Source organism: Triturus cristatus, chromosome 4_1 (genome assembly GCF_964204655.1).
Source record: "Triturus cristatus chromosome 4_1, aTriCri1.1, whole genome shotgun sequence".
NCBI classification, from domain to species: Eukaryota; Metazoa; Chordata; class Amphibia; order Caudata; family Salamandridae; genus Triturus; species Triturus cristatus.
In genome coordinates this window covers 1,145,485,887-1,145,505,826 of record NC_140585.1, presented here as the reverse complement: position 1 = coordinate 1,145,505,826, position 19,940 = coordinate 1,145,485,887, and the positions used below count along the sequence as shown (strand labels likewise).

Sequence of the window (19,940 nt, the reverse complement as noted above, 5' to 3'; positions counted from 1 at the left end):
AGGACTCCTCTAAAACCCATAGAATATGCATGCTGGGAGCTGTGTTCATCCTTTTTGACACCACAGTTCAAATCCTGCTTGCAAGTCCACTGGGTTCACATATAACGCTTGTGGCGCACATGAATGGGAAGAGAACAGGAAGCCAAGACAATTCTTGTGGATCCACTGTCTGGTTGCTGAAGGACTCTGCTTTCGTCCTGCCAGACTTCTGTATCTGGAGATATTGTGGGTACAGTGGCTGCCTCAAACCTGATTTAGTGTTAGATGTAGAAGGACACTGTTATTACTGATCTTGTTGACAAACAGATGCTTATTGTTTTTTTAAAAAGTCCCCATGCCACGGTTTCACTTTAATAGCGGCCACGCACCTTTTGTTAGACACAGATTTTTTGAAGAGAGTGGCGCGGACTTCATACGTGTGAAAGTGCGGCATGGGGGCTTTGACAACAAAAAAAATGTTTTGCAATGCAATAGGTCTCGCATTTGCGACAGTTTAAGCTGTTGGCATTTACAATGCCAATAGCTCAAACTCTCGTAAATGTGAGACCTATTACATTGCAAATGCTTGGTTTAACCTTCTATTCAGGCTCTTAATTTAATGACCTAATCTAAGGGGTTTCTGCTCTCTCCTGTCACTATGTTCAGCCAGACAATCTGCTCTTTTGTCCTCATATGCTGGGGACTTCACAGAAGAGGACCCAACTGTTGGCCCCAACACGCCCCATGATGAGCTGGTCTTAAAGTATTCTTACCCATCAGGACCCGAGAAAAGGCTCCCACAAGCTGCGCATACTCCTGGAGAGTGGTGGCCAGCTTGTACCCAGAGAGGCTCTCACATGCTTTGGAGCGACCACATTTACCCTGGACCTGTAGATACAAAACACACAATCAAAGCCCTGCATCGCTGTGGGATTTCCTTTCGACAGGAAATCCTTGAAGTAACCTTTGATGCATTTCAAGCAGAAGATAAGCAGATCCAAGCTTTTCAAGCAAGGTCAATAAACAAAAGGAGAATTAGGAAGAGCTGAGAAAAAAGACTTATTGAAATAGAATAAGTAGGAGAGGAGAGAGAGAATAAAGGGGGGTTGGGAGAGGTGTCATCTTCGGACACAACTTGAGGGTAATCAATGGAAACAGCTTGCATTTGGAGCCTATGTCTAGCTGTTTCTCTTCACTACAGTCAGATACAGCGCCTAGCTCCTTCGTCTAGTACAGCGCTCACAGTCAGCGTCTAATATTGAACTTTTTCCTTTTAGTACAGAGCTTGCAGTCAGAAGTCAATGTGTAGTTGTTGCCGTGAGTGTAGAGCCGCAGTCTTACCCAGTATGTAGCTCTTACCAAATAGTACATAGGTCAGAGCCAGTGTGTAGCTGTCTCCCTTCACTACAGAACCTGTAGTCAGAGTGACTGTGTAGCTGTTTCTCTTTAGAACAGAGCTCACAGATGAAGCCAGTGTGCAACTTTTTCCATTTAGTACAGAACTTGCATTAAGAGCCAGTGTACAGCTGTTTACCTTAACTGTAGAGCTCACCGTCAGTGCCTATGTGTAGCTGCTTTCGTTTAGTGTAGAGCTTGTAGTCAGATCAGGGGTGTAGCTCCCTCCTGTACTAAAGACCTGACAGAAGCAATGTATGATGTTGTTCCACATGCGTTTAGCGTGCATGCCTTCGGAACGCCGTCAAAAGAATGAGGGCATCTTTAGCACGCATTCACTCAGCGCGCAAGTCATTTAAACGACTTGCCTTAGGGGGGCACTGGATTTTCGAATAGTTTAATTTACAATTCCAACTCCAGTCTGCGCAAGCGTAGGGAAGATGTTGGGTTTTAAATCCAACACCATTCCACCAATGCCCCCCCCCCCAAAAAAAACAAGTCGTAGTAACAACTTGTGTTCTGAAGGAATGTGTGCTAAAGACGCATTCGTTATATTGCCGGCACTGTGAAGGCCCAGCGTGATTTCGGCTTCATCCTAACGGACGTTTTCCCACAGAAGTGGTGAGTAGCTGTTTCGCTTCACAGCAGACCCTGCAGTCAGAGTCACTGTGTAGACAGATCCCTTTCTTACAGAGCTCACAGCCAGAATCTAAGCGTGGTTGTCGCCTTTTAGTGTAGAGCTCGTAGACAGAGCCAGTGTGCAACTTTTTCACAGTAGTATAGAGCCCGCAGTTGGAGCTAGTTTGAAACTGTTTCACAGTAGTACAAAGTTCCAGTTCAAAGCCAGTGTGCAACTGTTTCCCTTTAGTGTAGAGCGTCCAGTCACAACTAGTTTGTAGCCGCTTTCTTTTAGAGTAGAGCTTGCCGCGTGACCCAGTGTGCAAATGTTTCCCTATGGTACAGAGCTCACAGTCGGAGTCAGTGTGAAACTATTTCGCTTTAGTGCAGAGCTTAAAGTTGGAGACAGTGTGTAGTTGTGTCCCTTTACTTCAGAGCTTGGATTCTGATAGGGTGTGTAGCTTTCTCCCAATAGTACAGAGCTTCCTGTCAGAGCCAGTGTGTAACTGTTTCCCTGCAGTACAGAGTTGTGAAAGGACAAAATCAAAAAGGATGGTAGAGAGGCTACTCTCCAGGGGAGGGACAAACACAAGGACAGTAAGGCAAGCCAATGAATAAGAAGCAATCAAAGGAGAGTGATAATAACACCAATCAATGGTAGGCAATGGGCGGGCTGTGGAAATATGGATTTTTATGATCAGTTATGTCCCCTATCTTGGACCCCAACGGTTTCATGTATAAATCACAAGTACATGTATGTTCCCTCCAGTTCCAGTTATGAAGACGCAAACACATGTGCGTCCACCGTCAACATGTCCTCTTTCAGATCCGCCATGAATGGGCCGGATATTCTATTCCTAAGTATGAAAGGCCACCGGCTTTATATGGTTCATTTATCCCATTTTACAGTCCAGGCGAGTAGGCCCTGATTCTGCCATTAAGCCTTTTCCTGCGTTCTGCCTCTGAAAGCTCCAGTCTGAGCTCGCATCTGTATCCATGAACTTTGTCCTACTCCCTGCGCGGCTAACGGTGCCTGACTCGGCCTGTCTGCTTGCCAAAAACTGTATTTCACCTTCGAGATTATCTGCTCCGCTCCCCATCCAATGCATTCCTGTCTAGTAGTTTAAATAAACATTCTTCCAGCTACCGAGCAAAAGGCCCGGCTTCTCTGTCTTTATGCAAGTAATTCATAGCCCTGTTACTATGGAAGATTTCTGCCCTTGCATCTAGTGTAGACACTTAGACGCTTGTACACGCACTCACAGTCAGTATAGAATAGATTTTATTCGAGAGACCTTTCCTTTTGGATAACGTAGTTCTTTAAACATAGGATGTTAGATATGATTTGGGATTAGGTTGATTTGACCCCCAGACTTCTGTCTCTACATGTAGAGCTAAATGTCAAGTCCCCTTCACCCCCTAGTTGCACGTCAATCACACGTCATGCTGCTGCGCGCGCATCTCTGCCAAGTATTTCTGCTGACATTGCGAAATTCTTTCATGGAACCACCCATTTATGACATCATACCTGATGACGTTCTTTAGTTACGCCTCGTTACACCCATTTTAGTTACGCATGTATGTTTTTATCTTTGTTATCAACTGTTACGCCTCTTGCATCTGTTTCCACTACAATGCCTCTGTATAAAAATGATTACTTGTCAATAAAGTATGTCCTTCACTTCCTGAACCTTCGTGGTGATGGAATATGGAGTCCATCAATTCGAATTGATTTTGGAATAAAGCCCGTTCCGAACCTCTAATACCACGGATTCTGCCTCTTATTTTACTGAGCTATTATTATAGATTTTCTGCATCAAATTAAGTACCGGTAATTAAATTATTTACCACATATATGGCGCCCGAACAGGGACACTTTCTCATCTCACGCGCCGGAGGTGCGTTGCAGGCCCGGTCTCCTGCCACAGCTGGACGGACAACAACGCGTACCCACAGGATTTCCTGTATCTCCCTCCTGCCGAGCGGGGGTAACTGAGGCTGCGATCAACACCCAGACGAGGCGGTGAGAAGTGCGAAGTATCCCGACCAGAGCCTAGCTGAGAGAGCAAGATCCGAGGTATACAGAGAAGCCATGTCCACCTATACAGAGGCCCACCAGTTTCCGAAGTTCCGAAGTTTCGAGTCGAGTCCAGTCCGGTTCAAGTCCAGTTCAGTTCAGTTCCGAGGCCTTCCGTTCCGAGCTACCCGGTGAGTACCATTGTCGGGGAGGCGTTCTGACGTGCACATAGGTTGTGCCGGTCAAGACGGGTTTGGGTACACAAATCCGGTCTGCACTGTTTCAGCAGTGTATCTGTACTGTTCAGCAGTATATCTAGTATGTCTAGTATATAATTCAGAATTACCTAGTTAGTGCCGAGTATTATGCTTAGTGACTAGTTCCCTAAATGGCCATCATTGTTGTTCATTAAATGTTAAATGTTAAATGTTTTAAATACGTTCTGCATATTGTGGTGTGAATGACTGTTCATTATTGTGTTTTGTTGTATTAAAACGTGTTCAAAATTAGGTATCAGATCAGTTCTCAATATGCCGCTCTTTTCGAAATTAAGACAAATCAAAACTAGAAAAGGGGTACTCGAAGAAGCTGTTCCCATTCCTCCTAGGGACACTCCAGGGTACTTCATGTATCATAAACATGGCCTAGACGCCATATTATTTCTTGATTTATGGGTAGACTACACCAAGGAATTACCCGAAAGTCAGAGGTGGCCCGCAGCTGGGACCTGGGATGCAGATTGCATCATGAAAGTAGAGGAAGAATTATGGAAAAAGAAAGCTAGACAGTCACAGAAAGATGCCATTGAATTATGGCGTAAAGAATCATATAGACGTACAGAAAAAGCGCTCAGACAGGAAGAGAAAAGTAAGGAGAATTCAAATAAAGTCCGAGAAAATGTATTAATTGAAGAAGGTACTCGAGTAAAATCAGAACAAGTAGACAGACAAAGAAATGCCCTTATGAATAGTATGTATCCTCTTCTGGCCGAAGGGTTACCTAAGGCTACTCCGGAGATACCAAAAGACTTGCCACCCCCATTGTTTCCGATAAAAGCACATCCCAAAGGGCATCCCAGAACCGCAGAAGATGTTTTCCTTTCCTCTTATTTAGACGACGCAGCTCCCGAGTATGCTAATACGGCACCTCATAGACCGCCTGCCGAGGGGGTTCAACGCCAAGACCCTCCTCCGTCTGTACCTCCGCAACAACAAACTCCGACACAAGTTCCGGCAAGCACATCTGTTCCTACAGCTGTATCCACACCTATGGTTGCTATATCACGTTCAACGAATCCTTTCACATCTAGCACCCCAGGTGGTGCTACAGGAGGTACATCAAACATTTTTTCCACGCCACCCAGAGTAAATAAACTTTCGTTTCAAGAATTAGCCCACCAACGTACGCCCAAACTAGTAACTCCCGACATGCTTAAGGAACTTCTAGTAGATTGTAGATATGACCCTGTGCCCGGCAAAGAGGACGAAATGCTGCTGGCATCATTACGTATCCGACGAGCTGCAATATATTTAGGGAGGCTACCAGGAATGACTACACATTTAGAAAATATATATCATTTTGTCCAGTCAGGGCGAGATTCTGAAAGTATTAATCGAGCAATGGAATACCAGAAAGTGGAGATACAGGGGGAACTGTTACGATTCCTCATAAATTGTGTGATCAGAAATCAAGACCGACCAGGGGTAAATCCGGAAGAAATGCGAATTCTTACCACATGGAGTCGGAATATATCAGAGGGGAGACATGATAGACTATTAAGTATAGTAGCTATGTGCCGAAAGATCCGCAAAGAAGTAGAACGAATACACGAAGAAAGATTAGCAGTAGACCAGCCTGAACAAACCGAGGAGGAGGAAGAATTAGAACTGCCCACAGGACAGTTAGAAACCATGGCCTATGTAGGTAGAGGAAGATCTTGCAATAATACTAGATGCTTTACTGATCCGATACGTCCGATACGTCCAGATAATAGCAGAAATTTCCAAATCCCTATAATAAATATAAGGTCCCCCGAGCATTCGTTCCAAGCCGCTGACAAATTACTCCGAGAACGAAGGGGTTATCATATACTCGATTCTATGGACGAACAAGAATTAGCCAGGTCAGCCGTTCACTGGGTTGATAGTCCCGGAAAATATAGTGATGATGCACTAGCGCACACGTTTTTGAACCTCACCCCAGATGAACAGCGTTTAGCTGGTATCTATATGATTCAACAACTCCTTATATTATATAAAAGCCAACACTCCGATCCTGGTCCCTTACCTAATATATTGACTGAATTACTCACGAATAAATGGAGAGGTTCAGGTACTGAGTTAATTAGAGAAATACTAGAATCCAGAAAGCAGTACATTCCTTTTGTATGCCCCGAACATGTCTCACTGCCCATCAAGGAAAGAATGACGTATTACATGGATAGACAGAATCCCTTACGCGAAGTGCACCCGATAAAAGGTGATGACAACCAGTTTAAACGTGTGTTTGTATACACACCCATATCTAAAATAGAACTATTAGAAATGAAGAAAGTGGTACCCAGTCATGATAAAGACCCAGCGGGTTTCCACCGAGAAATTAAAGACATGTTGCTCATGGGAGAATATACCTATCCCGACATTATGAAAATATTGAAGGTATTAATGCCTACGGGCATTTACGAAAAACTCAAGGAAAAGGATTGGGAGGTGGGAGACCAAAAGATAGATTGGACAGCATTAGAAAACGAAGAAAAAGCTCGAGGTCCAGGTTCAGGGCTTGGGGACAAGACCAAAACACTACCAGGTTTACTAGTACAGGTACTGCCACGTTTATTAACTACGAAAAAGGAAGACTGGGGTGCAATCTCAGCCTGTAAACAAAAGCAAGATGAAGACACTAGTGATTTCTATGCCCGATTCGAAAAATGTTTTGGTATAAATAGTGGAATAAAAGCAAGTAGCGAATCGTATCCACATCTGTTTGTGACAAAATTAGTTGAAAATTCCTTGCCCCAAGTTAAGAATAGAGTATTGAAATTCGAGAGTACCTGGCAAGGTAACACTCCGTCCCAAATGTTACAAATGCTACAGTACCATCACAATAGAATTAGAGAGGAACAAGAACATGAACACAGACGCATGAAAGACACGAAAATAAAAATGCTAGTTTCCCAGACAGTTCCAGCTGACGGTCATAAAAAGGGTATGACACAGTCCAGTGTTCCAGCAGGTCCTGTAAAAGGGACATGCAACTATTGTAAACAGCCAGGTCATTATGTACACGATTGTCCAGTTTTAAAACATAATATCGCCATAGGTAATACAAAAGAAAGACCACGGCCACTTAGACAGGATCAGAACCAACAAGGAGCCCCGCAGCATGCACAGTCCATGCCAGCTCCGCAACAGTCTATGCCAGCTCCCCCACCGCAGCCTATTGCTGCCACACAAACAACGACACAACAGATGTACCAGACCGCACAATATGACTATCCTGATTATCAACGATACTCATGAAACAGCCTAGAGAGGGAAGTTGGCTTACCCCTTATCGAGGTCCCTGTGGATCAAGAAGGACCTTATGTACACAGTGAACTATTAGGCCAAGATAGAAAGTTTTTACTTGATACAGGGGCAAGCCGAACAACCATAAAACGTAGTGAAGTTCCAGGGGCACCCCTCTCAGGCTCACAGAATATTTCCCTTGGCTTTTCAGGAAAACCTATCATTAACGAAGTATCACAGCCTCTTCCACTTACGATTGGTCCCTTGACACGAACTACAGATTTATTGCTTACTAAATCATGTCCAGAAAACCTGTTAGGTATAAAAACATTGAAAGCTCTAGGAGCTATAATATGTTGTTCTCCGGAAGGAATAAGATTGTTTTTACGTGATTTCAAAGGGCACTATGTGTCTCGAGACATGGATCACCGACTGCAGACTTTACCCACACATTTATGGGCACAAGGCCCTACAGATGTTGGTTGCATGAACATTACACCATATCGAGTCACACTAAAGACAGGAGTGGTATTACCACGAATGCGACAATACAAGTTACCCCCAGATGCTGTAGTGGCTTTACTGCAAATCATTGACGAGCTTATTACCCAAGGAGTGGTTGTGGAAACCGACTCCAATGTATGTAATTCCCCGATAATTCCGATTCTTAAACGAACTGATCCAAAAGCCCCGCCAGTATATCGATTGGTTATTGATCTGCGCGAATTAAATAAATGCATTGTACCACAATACCCCGTAGTCCCAGACATTTCTTCATTACTGACAGCCATTGATTCCGAAGCAACATTCTTTACTGTAATTGATCTCAAGAATGCCTTTTTCAGCGTTCCAATATATCCGGAAAGCCAATACTTGTTCGGATTTAGTTTAAATGGACGAAGCTTTAAATTCACACGCGCACCTCAAGGATTCACAGAAAGCCCCAGCATCTATAGCCAAGCACTGAAACGAGAACTTGACAGTATACACATGCCAGTCAACACTGCCCTGCTTCAATATGTCGATGATCTGCTGATCACCGCTAGAAGCGAACTTGAATGTGAAAAAGCCTCACTGACGGTTTTACAATTTTTGGTCGAAAAGGGGCACAAGGTGTCCCCTTCTAAGCTGCAATTCTGTGTCCAGCGAGTTGTTTACCTTGGGCACTCGCTGTCCAAGGACGGAAGGCAGCTTACACCAGATCGCATCCAGTTAATTGCTAACATGCCAATACCCAAGACACAAAAGGAGGTACGGGCTTTCATAGGCCTCACTTCATACTGTAGGCAGTGGATCCCTCAGTATGCATTTCTAGCAAAACCACTCATTCAGTTGACAACGCAGGAGGCAGCCACATCGACTGTTCTCCCTTGGACTCAGGAACATGCACAAGCTTTTGAAAGCCTAAAGAAAGCTTTATGTCAAGCACCTGTTTTAGCAATACCATGTTACAATAAACAGTTTACACTCTTTGTTACAGAACGCGAAGGTACTGCCTTGTCAGTACTCACACAGGAACAAGCAGGATCACATAAACCATGTGCTTATTTTTCTAGTACATTAGATCCCGTAGCTCAGGCTCTGCCTGCGTGCCTGAAATCAGTGGCAGCGACAGCTTTGGCAATACGACAAAGCGATGCCATAGTGTTAGGACACCAATTGACAGTACAAGTACCACATGCAGTAGAGGTTCTCTTGAACCGCACACAAACACAACACTTGACTATAGCAAGACTCACCGGTTACGAATTAACATTGTTCCAGCCACACATAGAAATCAGACGTTGTAGTACATTGAATCCCGCCACACTGTTACCAGTAAACGGAACAGACCCACTAGCACATGATTGTATTGAAGTTATCACTATCACGACGAAACCCAGACAAGACTTGACAGACGTCCCATTGTCAGATCCAGACCTGACGTTGTATGTAGATGGTTCATGTATGAGAACAAGTACAGGAGAGTTAGTGGCCGCGTATGCAGTCACAACAGACACTGAAGTCATTGAAACAAATTGCATAAATACCTTGTCAGCTCAAGCAGCAGAGCTCATCGCTCTGACACAAGCCTGTATTCAAGCCACAAATAAAAAAATCAACATATACACTGATTCACGTTATGCATTCGGAGTTGTACATGACTTCGGCGTGCTGTGGCGAGAGAGAGGTTATTTAACTTCTCACGGTGCCCACATTCAGCACGGACCCCTCATTCATGCCTTATTAGATGCCATACATCTACCCACTGCAATATCAATTATGAAATGTAAAGCTCATACGAAAGTTACTGATATCATTTCCCAAGGCAATGATCTAGCTGACAGAACAGCTAAACAGACTGCTCAAACTCACACATCTGACATGACAAAGACAATAGTTCTGACACCAACACATTGCATGACGGTTAAGGATCCCGCTCTTGACGTAATTGACATCCAGACACATGTTACACCAGATGAAATAAAGAAGTGGACTGAATTAGGAGGGATCCAAACGGATCAAGGATGGATGACGAAGGAAAAATCTGTATGGTTCCTTCCTGATTCTATGGTTCAAGCTATCATTAATACAATACATAGTCCAGCGCACCTAGGAGAAAAAGCTATGCTAGACAGCATTCAACACATTTGGTTCAACAAACATTTACGAGCAGCAGCTAAACAAAAAGTTCGTACCTGTATGATCTGTTGTCAGTTTAACCCAGGTAAAAGCATTTCCGTAGAACAGGGTGGATTTCAGCCTCCTGATCACCCTTTTGAAGTCCTCCAGATGGATTATATCCAGATGGAACGATGTCGAGGATTCAAATATGTTCTTGTAGTTGTCTGTGCTCTTTCCCGTTGGACAGAGGCATACCCGGTTTCAGATTACACTGCCCCGACTACTGCCAAACAGTTGGTTCGAGAATTTTTTCCCACGGCACGGTTTACCACGTGTTGTCTACTCAGATAACGGCCAGCCGTTCTCATCCGAACTAATGAAACACGTTTCACTCTTGTTAGGCTATCAGTGGAAATTTCACTGTGTCCGACACCCCGAGGCAGCAGGTCTCGTGGAACGACATAATCAAACTCTGAAAATTAGATTGTCCAAGATATGTAGAGAGAAAGGTGTCGACTGGGTAGTAGCCTTACCCGTTGCACTCTTTTACATGAGAATGGTAGCGCACTCTCGAACAGGGCTATCCCCTTATGAGGTGATCTTTGGCAGACCACCAAATATGTGGGGGACGCCTATACCACGCAAAATAACTGATGTAGACTGTAATATGCTGACAGATTACTTGGCTTCCTTGATGTCTGCACTACAATCTTGTCGTTCACAGGTAGCTGCAGCCTTTCCCGACAACACCGAGGTGAAACCCCATGACGTAGTTCCCGGGGACCTGGTGTTAGTGAGAAATTTTGACCGGAAAACTCAGCTGGATCCTAGGTGGAAATCGCCTCAACTTGTACTGTTAACCACGAGGACAGCCGTGAAGATCGAAGGTCGCAAAGGCTGGATACATTCAAGTCATATCAAGAAATTTTATGGACTACCGTTCGATGTAAACGATACACCTCGCGTGTCTTCACCGATTGACTCAAAGCTTCCTTTGGTTGAACAGACTAATAAGGAACTATATAAACTAAAACTACGGTCTAACAAGTCAGACAATTTGATTGTTTAAGTCCTCTCCAAGGTGAATCGGTCGAATTTGTCTCTGACATGTACCCCCTAGACCTGAACAGAGAAAGAAACCGAAAGATGCAGTTGAAAAAACATGCGTACTGTAAATCACTGCGTAGTCATTGCACAGTGACGTTATTAATTTTGTTTTTCTTAAATCTTTTAATAATCACTGCAAGTATATTGTTGCATATATATTATCCTATTTCTAAACATGTTTACAATGTTACTGCTGAACATTCTTTTAGTGAATTACCCCCGCATGAGTTGCCCTATAGATTTGCGCTGCGCAATAACACTTTTATTAGTATGTTACATCATTCCCATCAGGCTAGCAATGCTACAAATTGTTGGATATGTGGCCGACTCCCTCCCTATCAGAACTATAAGGGAATTCTGCCTCTCTTCCCATATCCGTTCACACACAATGGCTCCTGTGGAGCATGGTTTAGTTTAATTAATTCCTTCGATTCAAACTCAGTAACTTATCAAGACAATTGGGTATGGGGAAACCTGAACCTAGTTTTACTCAAAGCCTGCTACCCTAACAAGGAGGGACTTCCCAAAAGAACAGGAACTGATCTAGAAAATGAAGTATATGGATTAGGGAATTTCACGCTTAATCTCATGATCCTGAATGTTGAATCCGAAGCTGCACCAATTTTGCCTGCTATGTCAGTATTTCCAGTTAAAGGTGAATTATGTGTAAGAAAGAATGGTTCCATACATATGGGCCATAGTAGATGCACCACTGTAATAGAATTCAGTGATCAAGGCAAATCTACATTTAGAGCTTCTCGCCATTCCTACTTCGTATGTGGTCAGACTGCCTATATACGTTTGCCTCTAGATTGGGATGGTACCTGCTACATCGGATTCCTTTTACCACCCGTTTTCCTAGCTCCTCCTGATTATCACAGAAATACTCATTTAGTACACAATAGAGAACGGAGAGATCTCCCAATAGTCGATTACACTGAAACAGCATGGGAAAAATACACAGATTTCAATAAAGGTCTCTTTCCCTATATAGGTACAGTTACCAATAGTAAGCTGATACGTAGATTAACCAGAACCCTTGAAGCAGTAGTGAACGAAACTATTTCCGCCTTAGGCAATTTAACAGAAGAGCAGTCTGCTATGCGGATTGTTGTGCTTCAAAATCGTCTTGTCCTTGACGTCATCCTGGCTGATAGGGGCGGAGCTTGTAGGGTCATCGGATCAAGTTGTTGCATTTTCATACCAGAAAATTCGCCATCTGTATATAAAGCCATAACTCGCCTTCATAAGATTGTAAGCCAGATACACCAGAATCCAGGCACCTGGACTTGGTCCGGTTGGTTTTGGGGTGTATTGTCAGCCTGGGGATGGAGGGTCCTATCCTTCCTAGGTATTGGCTTTCTCATACTATTCAGTTGCTGCTTATGCCTACAATGTGGACCAGCGATTTGTGGTCTGTGTGCCACATCGTGTATTCCACCACCAAGATTTCATTCATCCCGGAAGAAGAAAGAAGAACAAATGATGCTATATGAACAGATCGACGGATTGATGAAGATTGATATCTCCTAAGGGCAAGTAGGGGACAAGGAGGGAATGTGGAAATATGGATTTTTATGATCAGTTATGTCCCCTATCTTGGACCCCAACGGTTTCATGTATAAATCACAAGTACATGTATGTTCCCTCCAGTTCCAGTTATGAAGACGCAAACACATGTGCGTCCACCGTCAACATGTCCTCTTTCAGATCCGCCATGAATGGGCCGGATATTCTATTCCTAAGTATGAAAGGCCACCGGCTTTATATGGTTCATTTATCCCATTTTACAGTCCAGGCGAGTAGGCCCTGATTCTGCCATTAAGCCTTTTCCTGCGTTCTGCCTCTGAAAGCTCCAGTCTGAGCTCGCATCTGTATCCATGAACTTTGTCTTACTCCCTGCGCGGCTAACGGTGCCTGACTCGGCCTGTCTGCTTGCCAAAAACTGTATTTCACCTTCGAGATTATCTGCTCCGCTCCCCATCCAATGCATTCCTGTCTAGTAGTTTAAATAAACATTCTTCCAGCTACCGAGCAAAAGGCCCGGCTTCTCTGTCTTTATGCAAGTAATTCATAGCCCTGTTACTATGGAAGATTTCTGCCCTTGCATCTAGTGTAGACACTTAGACGCTTGTACACGCACTCACAGTCAGTATAGAATAGATTTTATTCGAGAGACCTTTCCTTTTGGATAACGTAGTTCTTTAAACATAGGATGTTAGATATGATTTGGGATTAGGTTGATTTGACCCCCAGACTTCTGTCTCTACATGTAGAGCTAAATGTCAAGTCCCCTTCACCCCCTAGTTGCACGTCAATCACACGTCATGCTGCTGCGCGCGCATCTCTGCCAAGTATTTCTGCTGACATTGCGAAATTCTTTCATGGAACCACCCATTTATGACATCATACCTGATGACGTTCTTTAGTTACGCCTCGTTACACCCATTTTAGTTACGCATGTATGTTTTTATCTTTGTTATCAACTGTTACGCCTCTTGCATCTGTTTCCACTACAATGCCTCTGTATAAAAATGATTACTTGTCAATAAAGTATGTCCTTCACTTCCTGAACCTTCGTGGTGATGGAATATGGAGTCCATCAATTCGAATTGATTTTGGAATAAAGCCCGTTCCGAACCTCTAATACCACGGATTCTGCCTCTTATTTTACTGAGCTATTATTATAGATTTTCTGCATCAAATTAAGTACCGGTAATTAAATTATTTACCACAGGGCTCTAAGCCCACTGTAAGTTCTTGGTAAGCCCACAATAGGTCTTTTGCAACCAGAAAACGTGCACTGCCTGGGAGGCGCCTAAAAAAGGGCTTGTTTAGTAAAGAGATTGCTATCTCAGCGTGGTTGGAACTTCCCAATAGAACAGAGCTCCGTTTCATGTCCTCTATTTAGCTGTTCCCCGTAGCACAGAGATTAGACCTCACAAGCAGTCCCTGCATGCTTGTGTTTGCCAATTGTACGTAGCTTGCATTCACAACATGTGAGCAGTTGTTTCTAGAAGTACAACGCTTGCATTCAAAACCGTTTCTGGATAGCACAGAGATAGTATTTGGAACATGTGAGCAGGCATTCCCAAATAGTACAGAGCCTGCATTTAGAGCCGGTGAGCCGGTGCGTTTCTAGAGTACAGAGCCTGCATTTGGGGCCTGTGAGCGGATGTGTTTCAATAATACGGAGCCTGCATTTGGAGCCTGTGAGCGGAAGTGTTCCTATAGTACAGAGCCTGCATTTAGAGCCTGTGAGCGGATGTGTTTCAATAGTACAGAGCCTGCATTTAGAGCCTGTGAGCCGATGCGTTTCAATAGTACAGAGCCTGTGAGCGGATGTGTTTCAATAGTACGGAGCCTGCATTTGGAGCCTGTGGGCGGAAGCGTTCCTATAGTACAGAGCCTGCATTTAGAGCCTGTGAGCCGATGTGTTTCAATACTAGAGAGCCTGCATTTAGAACCTATGAGCGGATGCGTTTCAATAGTACAGAGCCTGCATTTAGAGCCTGTGAGCCGATGCGTGTCAATAGTACAGAGCCTGTGAGCGGATGTGTTTCAATAGTACGGAGCCTGCATTTGGAGCCTGTGAGCAGAAGCGTTCCTATAGTACAGAGCCTGCATTTAGAGCCTGTGAGCGGATGTGTTTCAATACTAGAGAGCCTGCATTTAGAACCTATGAGTGGATGCGTTTCAATAGTACAGAGACTGCATTTAGAACCTATGAGCGGATGCGTTTCAATAGTACAGAGACTGCATTTAGAGCCTGTGAGCCGATGCGTTTCAATAGTACAGAGCCTGTGAGCGGATATGTTTCAATAGTACGGAGCCTTCATTTGGAGCCTGTGAGCGGAAGCGTTCCTATAGTCCAGAGCCTGCATTTAGAGCCTGTGAGCGGATGTGTTTCAATACTAGAGAGCCTGCATTTAGAACCTATGAGCGGATGCGTTTCAATAGTACAGAGCCTGCATGTAGAGCCTGTGAGCGGATGCGTTTCAATGGTACAGAGCCAAAGGCAAGCCCGTCTGCGCCCGTCCGCGCCCGTTTCGCGCCCGGTGCCGGACACTCTGCTCATCATCCTCCCTGGGGGAGAAAAATTTGGTCTAGGAAACAACTGCTCGACCTGTCCAAGTCGAATTGTGTAAGGCCTACTTGCTTTTCACTGGACAGGCTGTCGGCAAAGGGTGGAAACCCCTGCGAAACACAGTGTGAATCCTGTAAGTTTAATCTGCCTAGACCGGCCCTAATAAAATCGCTTGATACTTCTATAAAACCAAGTGCTAATACCTTGGATACTGTTCATGGGGAACAACCCATCAAAGCAGCTCTGATAAACTGCAGATCTCTGCCCAAGCATGCTGCTGAACTCTGGCTGCTTCTAAAAACCTCAGGTTTGGATCTGCTATTTTTGACTGAAACTTGGCTGCGAGAAGGGTCGAATCCGGACATCTGTCTGACTGTTCCCTTGGGCTATAGAATGGTTATAGCCAACAGAGCTGACAACAGACTTGGGGGTGGTCTGGCAATAATTCTGAAAGAGGAGTGGGAAATTTCATATAAGAAAATAGCAGAGATAGGTCCCATTGAGACCTTGTCCTTCCAAATTAAATTCAACAAAAATCTTTCAATGGCAGGACTTTTAATCTATAGACCCCCTAGCACTCCGACTTCCTACTGGCCGCTACTATTTGATTGCATCGCCAACCTATCGTTACGCTATTCCAACTACACTGTGCTAGGAGATTTTAATGTACATATGGACCTGGCTAATTGCCCTCTGGCCTCTGTAGTAGGTGATGCAATAAAAAGTTTAAATTTTGTGCAAAGAGTTCAATCCCCTACTCATGCAGCTGGACACACATTAGATCTCATTTTCACTAATGACAGGACCATCATTGTGGAAAAGCCGCTGCCAGTAACCTGGTCAGACCACATGCTGGTCACATTCAAGCTGGGACTGATGCGCCCTGCTAAGCACTGTGGACCTACTATAGAAAACAGAAGAAACTGGAGGAAAGTTACTCCTGATTCAATGAGAAGTGAACTAGCCAATACCACTCCAACTCCCTCCGGAAACTCCACTAGAGAGTCCTCCCTCTTCAATGCATGGCTGACCTCTGCCCTAGACAAGATAGCCCCGATTAGATCCTGTAAAGTACCTAGGAGTAGGCCTTCAGCGCCTTGGTTCAATAATGAACTCCAAATGGAAAAAAGTCATTGCAAAAAGCTGGAGCTTATTTGGAGGAAAAACTATGAAACCTCAGCTAAAGAGACTTCTAAGGAGGCACTGAGGAAATTTCATACCCTCAAACGTAAATCCATGAGAGACTTTATGGCTAAACAAATCATGGAGGCAGAAAACTCCCCAAGGGAGATCTCTAAGATAGTGGAGAGTTTCTTGAAACCTCAGTCCCTAAAAAGCACTGTCCCGGCGTCTCTTCCGCTGTGTGATGAACTAGCCTCTTTCTTCCATGACAAGATTGCGGCCATCTACTCTACCTTCCCTATTACGGATGAGCAGGCGATGCCTCTGGTATGCCATTCAGTCAAATGGTCAGACTTCCGTCGGTATGAGAAGGACGCCTCGCTGAGGGATTTAATGAAAGTCAAGTTTGGATGCCCTTCCGATCCCTGCCCGGCTAGAATACTCAAACTTCTAGCCCCCGTAGTTAACAACACGCTGAACAATGTTTGGAATACCTCACTGGACACGGGAATCTTCCCTACTGAATGGAAGAAAGCCTTCGTCTGTCCTATTCTCAAAAAAGAGGACGCTGATCCAACAGAGCTGAAAAATTTTAGACCGATCTCTCTGCTCCCTGCCCCAGCCAAGATTCTGGAAAAGGAGGTCCAGAGGCAGCTGTCGGATTTTCTTGAATCAAATAGCTGCCTGCACGACTCACAATCGGGTTTTAGGGCAGGTTACAGCACCGAGACAGCTCTTTTGGAGGTGACAGAGTCAATTCGTGAGACGATGGATACAGGAAACTGTGCCATGCTTATGCTGCTCGATCTGTCGGCAGCTTTCGACACGGTCTCCCATAAGATCCTGCTCAATAGGCTCCACTCACTAGGAGTTACAGAGACCGTGTTACGTTGGTTCCAGTCGTTTTTAGAAGACAGATCTCAACAAGTCTTCCTTCACCCACATGTTTCCAGATCTAGGACACTGTTACAAGGGGTCCCACAAGGATCCGCTCTGAGTCCATCCCTGTTTAATGTGTATCTGGCTCCACTGGCATCCATCGTGGAAGGTTTGGGTGTTCGTGTTGTTTCATATGCTGATGACACTCAACTTATTTTCTCCTTCAAAGAGCAGAGTGAGAATGCTTTTACCAACTTCAGGCAGTGTCTTCTTAATATCTCGTCCTGGATGACGGATAACTGCCTGAAATTGAACACTGACAAGACCGAGATATTGTTTTTTAATCAGCCTCTCCCCCCTCAATCCGAACTCTGGTGGCCAGTAGAATTAAACCCTCCACCAACTCCGGTCAACTCAGCCAGAAATCTGGGTTTTAGAATTGATACCCAACTAACAGGCAAGGCCCAAATATTGCACATATCTTCACAATGCTTCTGGAAACTGAAGGCACTGTGCAGGTGTCTTCACTTTCTTCCTATGGAATGCAGGAAGACGGTGGTCCATGCGCTCATCACCTCTCAGTTAGACTATGCCAACAGCCTTTTCATTGGTCTCCCCGACTATCTTCTGAGGAGACTTCAAAGGATCCAAAATGCAGCTGCCAGACTTATCAGAAACGTGCCCCTACGGTATCACATTACCCCCCATCTGCAAAGCCTACATTGGCTACTGGTTAAAAAAAGAGTGATGTTTAAGGCTCTGGTCCTAGCCCACAAAGCGCTCAGAGAGGTTGGTCCTCTCTATCTGAGACGTAGGCTCCAAAAATATCAGAATGCTAGAACTCTACGATCTAGCAACTTGAACCTCTTAGCCATTCCACGCTTTAGAAAAGCAAGGTTGGGAGGCAGAGCCTTCGCGGTAAAAACAGCCACGCTGTGGAATATGATGCCTAACCCCCTGCGTCAGATAAAGGCGGAACTACCTTTTAGGAAGGCCCTCAAAACATGGTTGTTTGGCCTTTCCTCTACCCTCTAACTCCTTGACCTCTCTCCTGGTCTCTTCCCCTCTCTGGATGGATGCTAGCGCCGGGACACCTCCGTTGGAGGTAGCTGTTGCGCTTTACAAATGCTAATAATAATAAATAATAATAATAATAACCTATGAGCGGATGCGTTTCAATAGTACAAAGATTGCATTTAGAACCTATGAGCGGGTGCGTTTCAATAGTACAGAGACTGCATTTAGAGCCTGTGAGCCGATGCGTTTCAATAGTACAGAGCCTGTGAGCGGATGTGTTTCAATAGTACAAAGATTGCATTTAGAACCTATGAGCGGGTGCGTTTCAATAGTACAGAGACTGCATTTAGAGCCTGTGAGCCGATGCGTTTCAATAGTACAGAGCCTGTGAGCGGATGTGTTTCAATAGTACAAAGATTGCATTTAGAACCTATGAGCGGGTGCGTTTCAATAGTACAGAGACTGCATTTAGAGCCTGTGAGCCGATGCGTTTCAATAGTACAGAGCCTGTGAGCGGATGTGTTTCAATAGTACAAAGATTGCATTTAGAACCTATGAGCGGGTGCGTTTCAATAGTACAGAGACTGCATTTAGAGCCTGTGAGCCGATGCGTTTCAATAGTACAGAGCCTGTGAGCGGATGTGTTTCAATAGTACGGAGCCTTCATTTGGAGCCTGTGAGCGGATGTGTTTCAATAGTTCGGAGCCTTCATTTGGAGCCTGTGAGCGGAAGCGTTCCTATAGTACAGAGCCTGCATTTAGAGCCTGTGAGCGGATGTGTTTCAATACTAGAGAGCCTGCATTTAGAACCTATGAGCGGATGCGTTTCAATAGTACAGATCCTGCATGTAGAGCCTGTGAGCGGATGCGTTTCAATAGAACAGAGCCTGCATTTAGAGCCTGTGAGCGGATGCGTTTCAATAGTACACAGCCTGCATTTAGAGCCTGTGAGTGGATGCATTTCAATAGTACAGAGCCTGCATTTAGAACGTATGAGCGGATGCATTTCAATAGTACAGAGACTGCATTTAGAGCCTGTGAGCCGATGCGTTTCAATAGTACAGAGCCTGTGAGCGGATGTATTTCAATAGTACGGAGCCTTCATTTGGAGCCTGTGAGCGGAAGCGTTCCTATAGTACAGAGCCTGCATTTAGAGGCTGGGAGCGGATGTGTTTCACTACTAGAGATCCTGCATTTAGAACCTATGAGCGGATGCGTTTCAATAGTACAGAGCCTGCATGTAGAGCCTGTGAGCGGATGCGTTTCAATAGTACAGAGCCTGCATTTAGAAGCTATGAGCGGATGCGTTTCAATAGTACAGAGACTGCATTTAGAACCTATGAGCTGATGCGTTTCAATAGTACAGAGACTGCATTTAGAGCCTGTGAGCCGATGCGTTTCAATAGTACAGAGCCTGTGAGCGGATGTGTTTCAATAGTACGGAGCCTTCATTTGAAGCCTGTGAGCGGATGTGTTTCAATAGTACGGAGCCTTCATTTGGAGCCTGTGAGTGGAAGCGTTCCTATAGTACAGAGCCTGCATTTAGAGCCTGTGAGCGGATGTGTTTCAATACTAGAGAGCCTGCATTTAGAACCTATGAGCGGATGCGT

At 44.7% G+C, this 19,940-nt stretch overlaps 1 protein-coding gene across 4 annotated transcripts in view; it reads right to left on the bottom strand.

Annotated features, from left to right (window-relative positions):
- Positions 1 to 19,940, bottom strand: part of NIBAN3 (niban apoptosis regulator 3) — a 119,540-nt gene that overhangs the window by 61,675 nt on the left and 37,925 nt on the right. For all 4 annotated transcript variants that reach the window (XM_085654275.1, XM_085654272.1, XM_085654273.1 and 1 more), the window contains exon 4: positions 753 to 867. In XM_085654275.1, the coding sequence (XP_085510401.1) occupies positions 753 to 867 (115 nt within the window). The remainder of the gene's footprint in view (positions 1 to 752; positions 868 to 19,940) is intronic.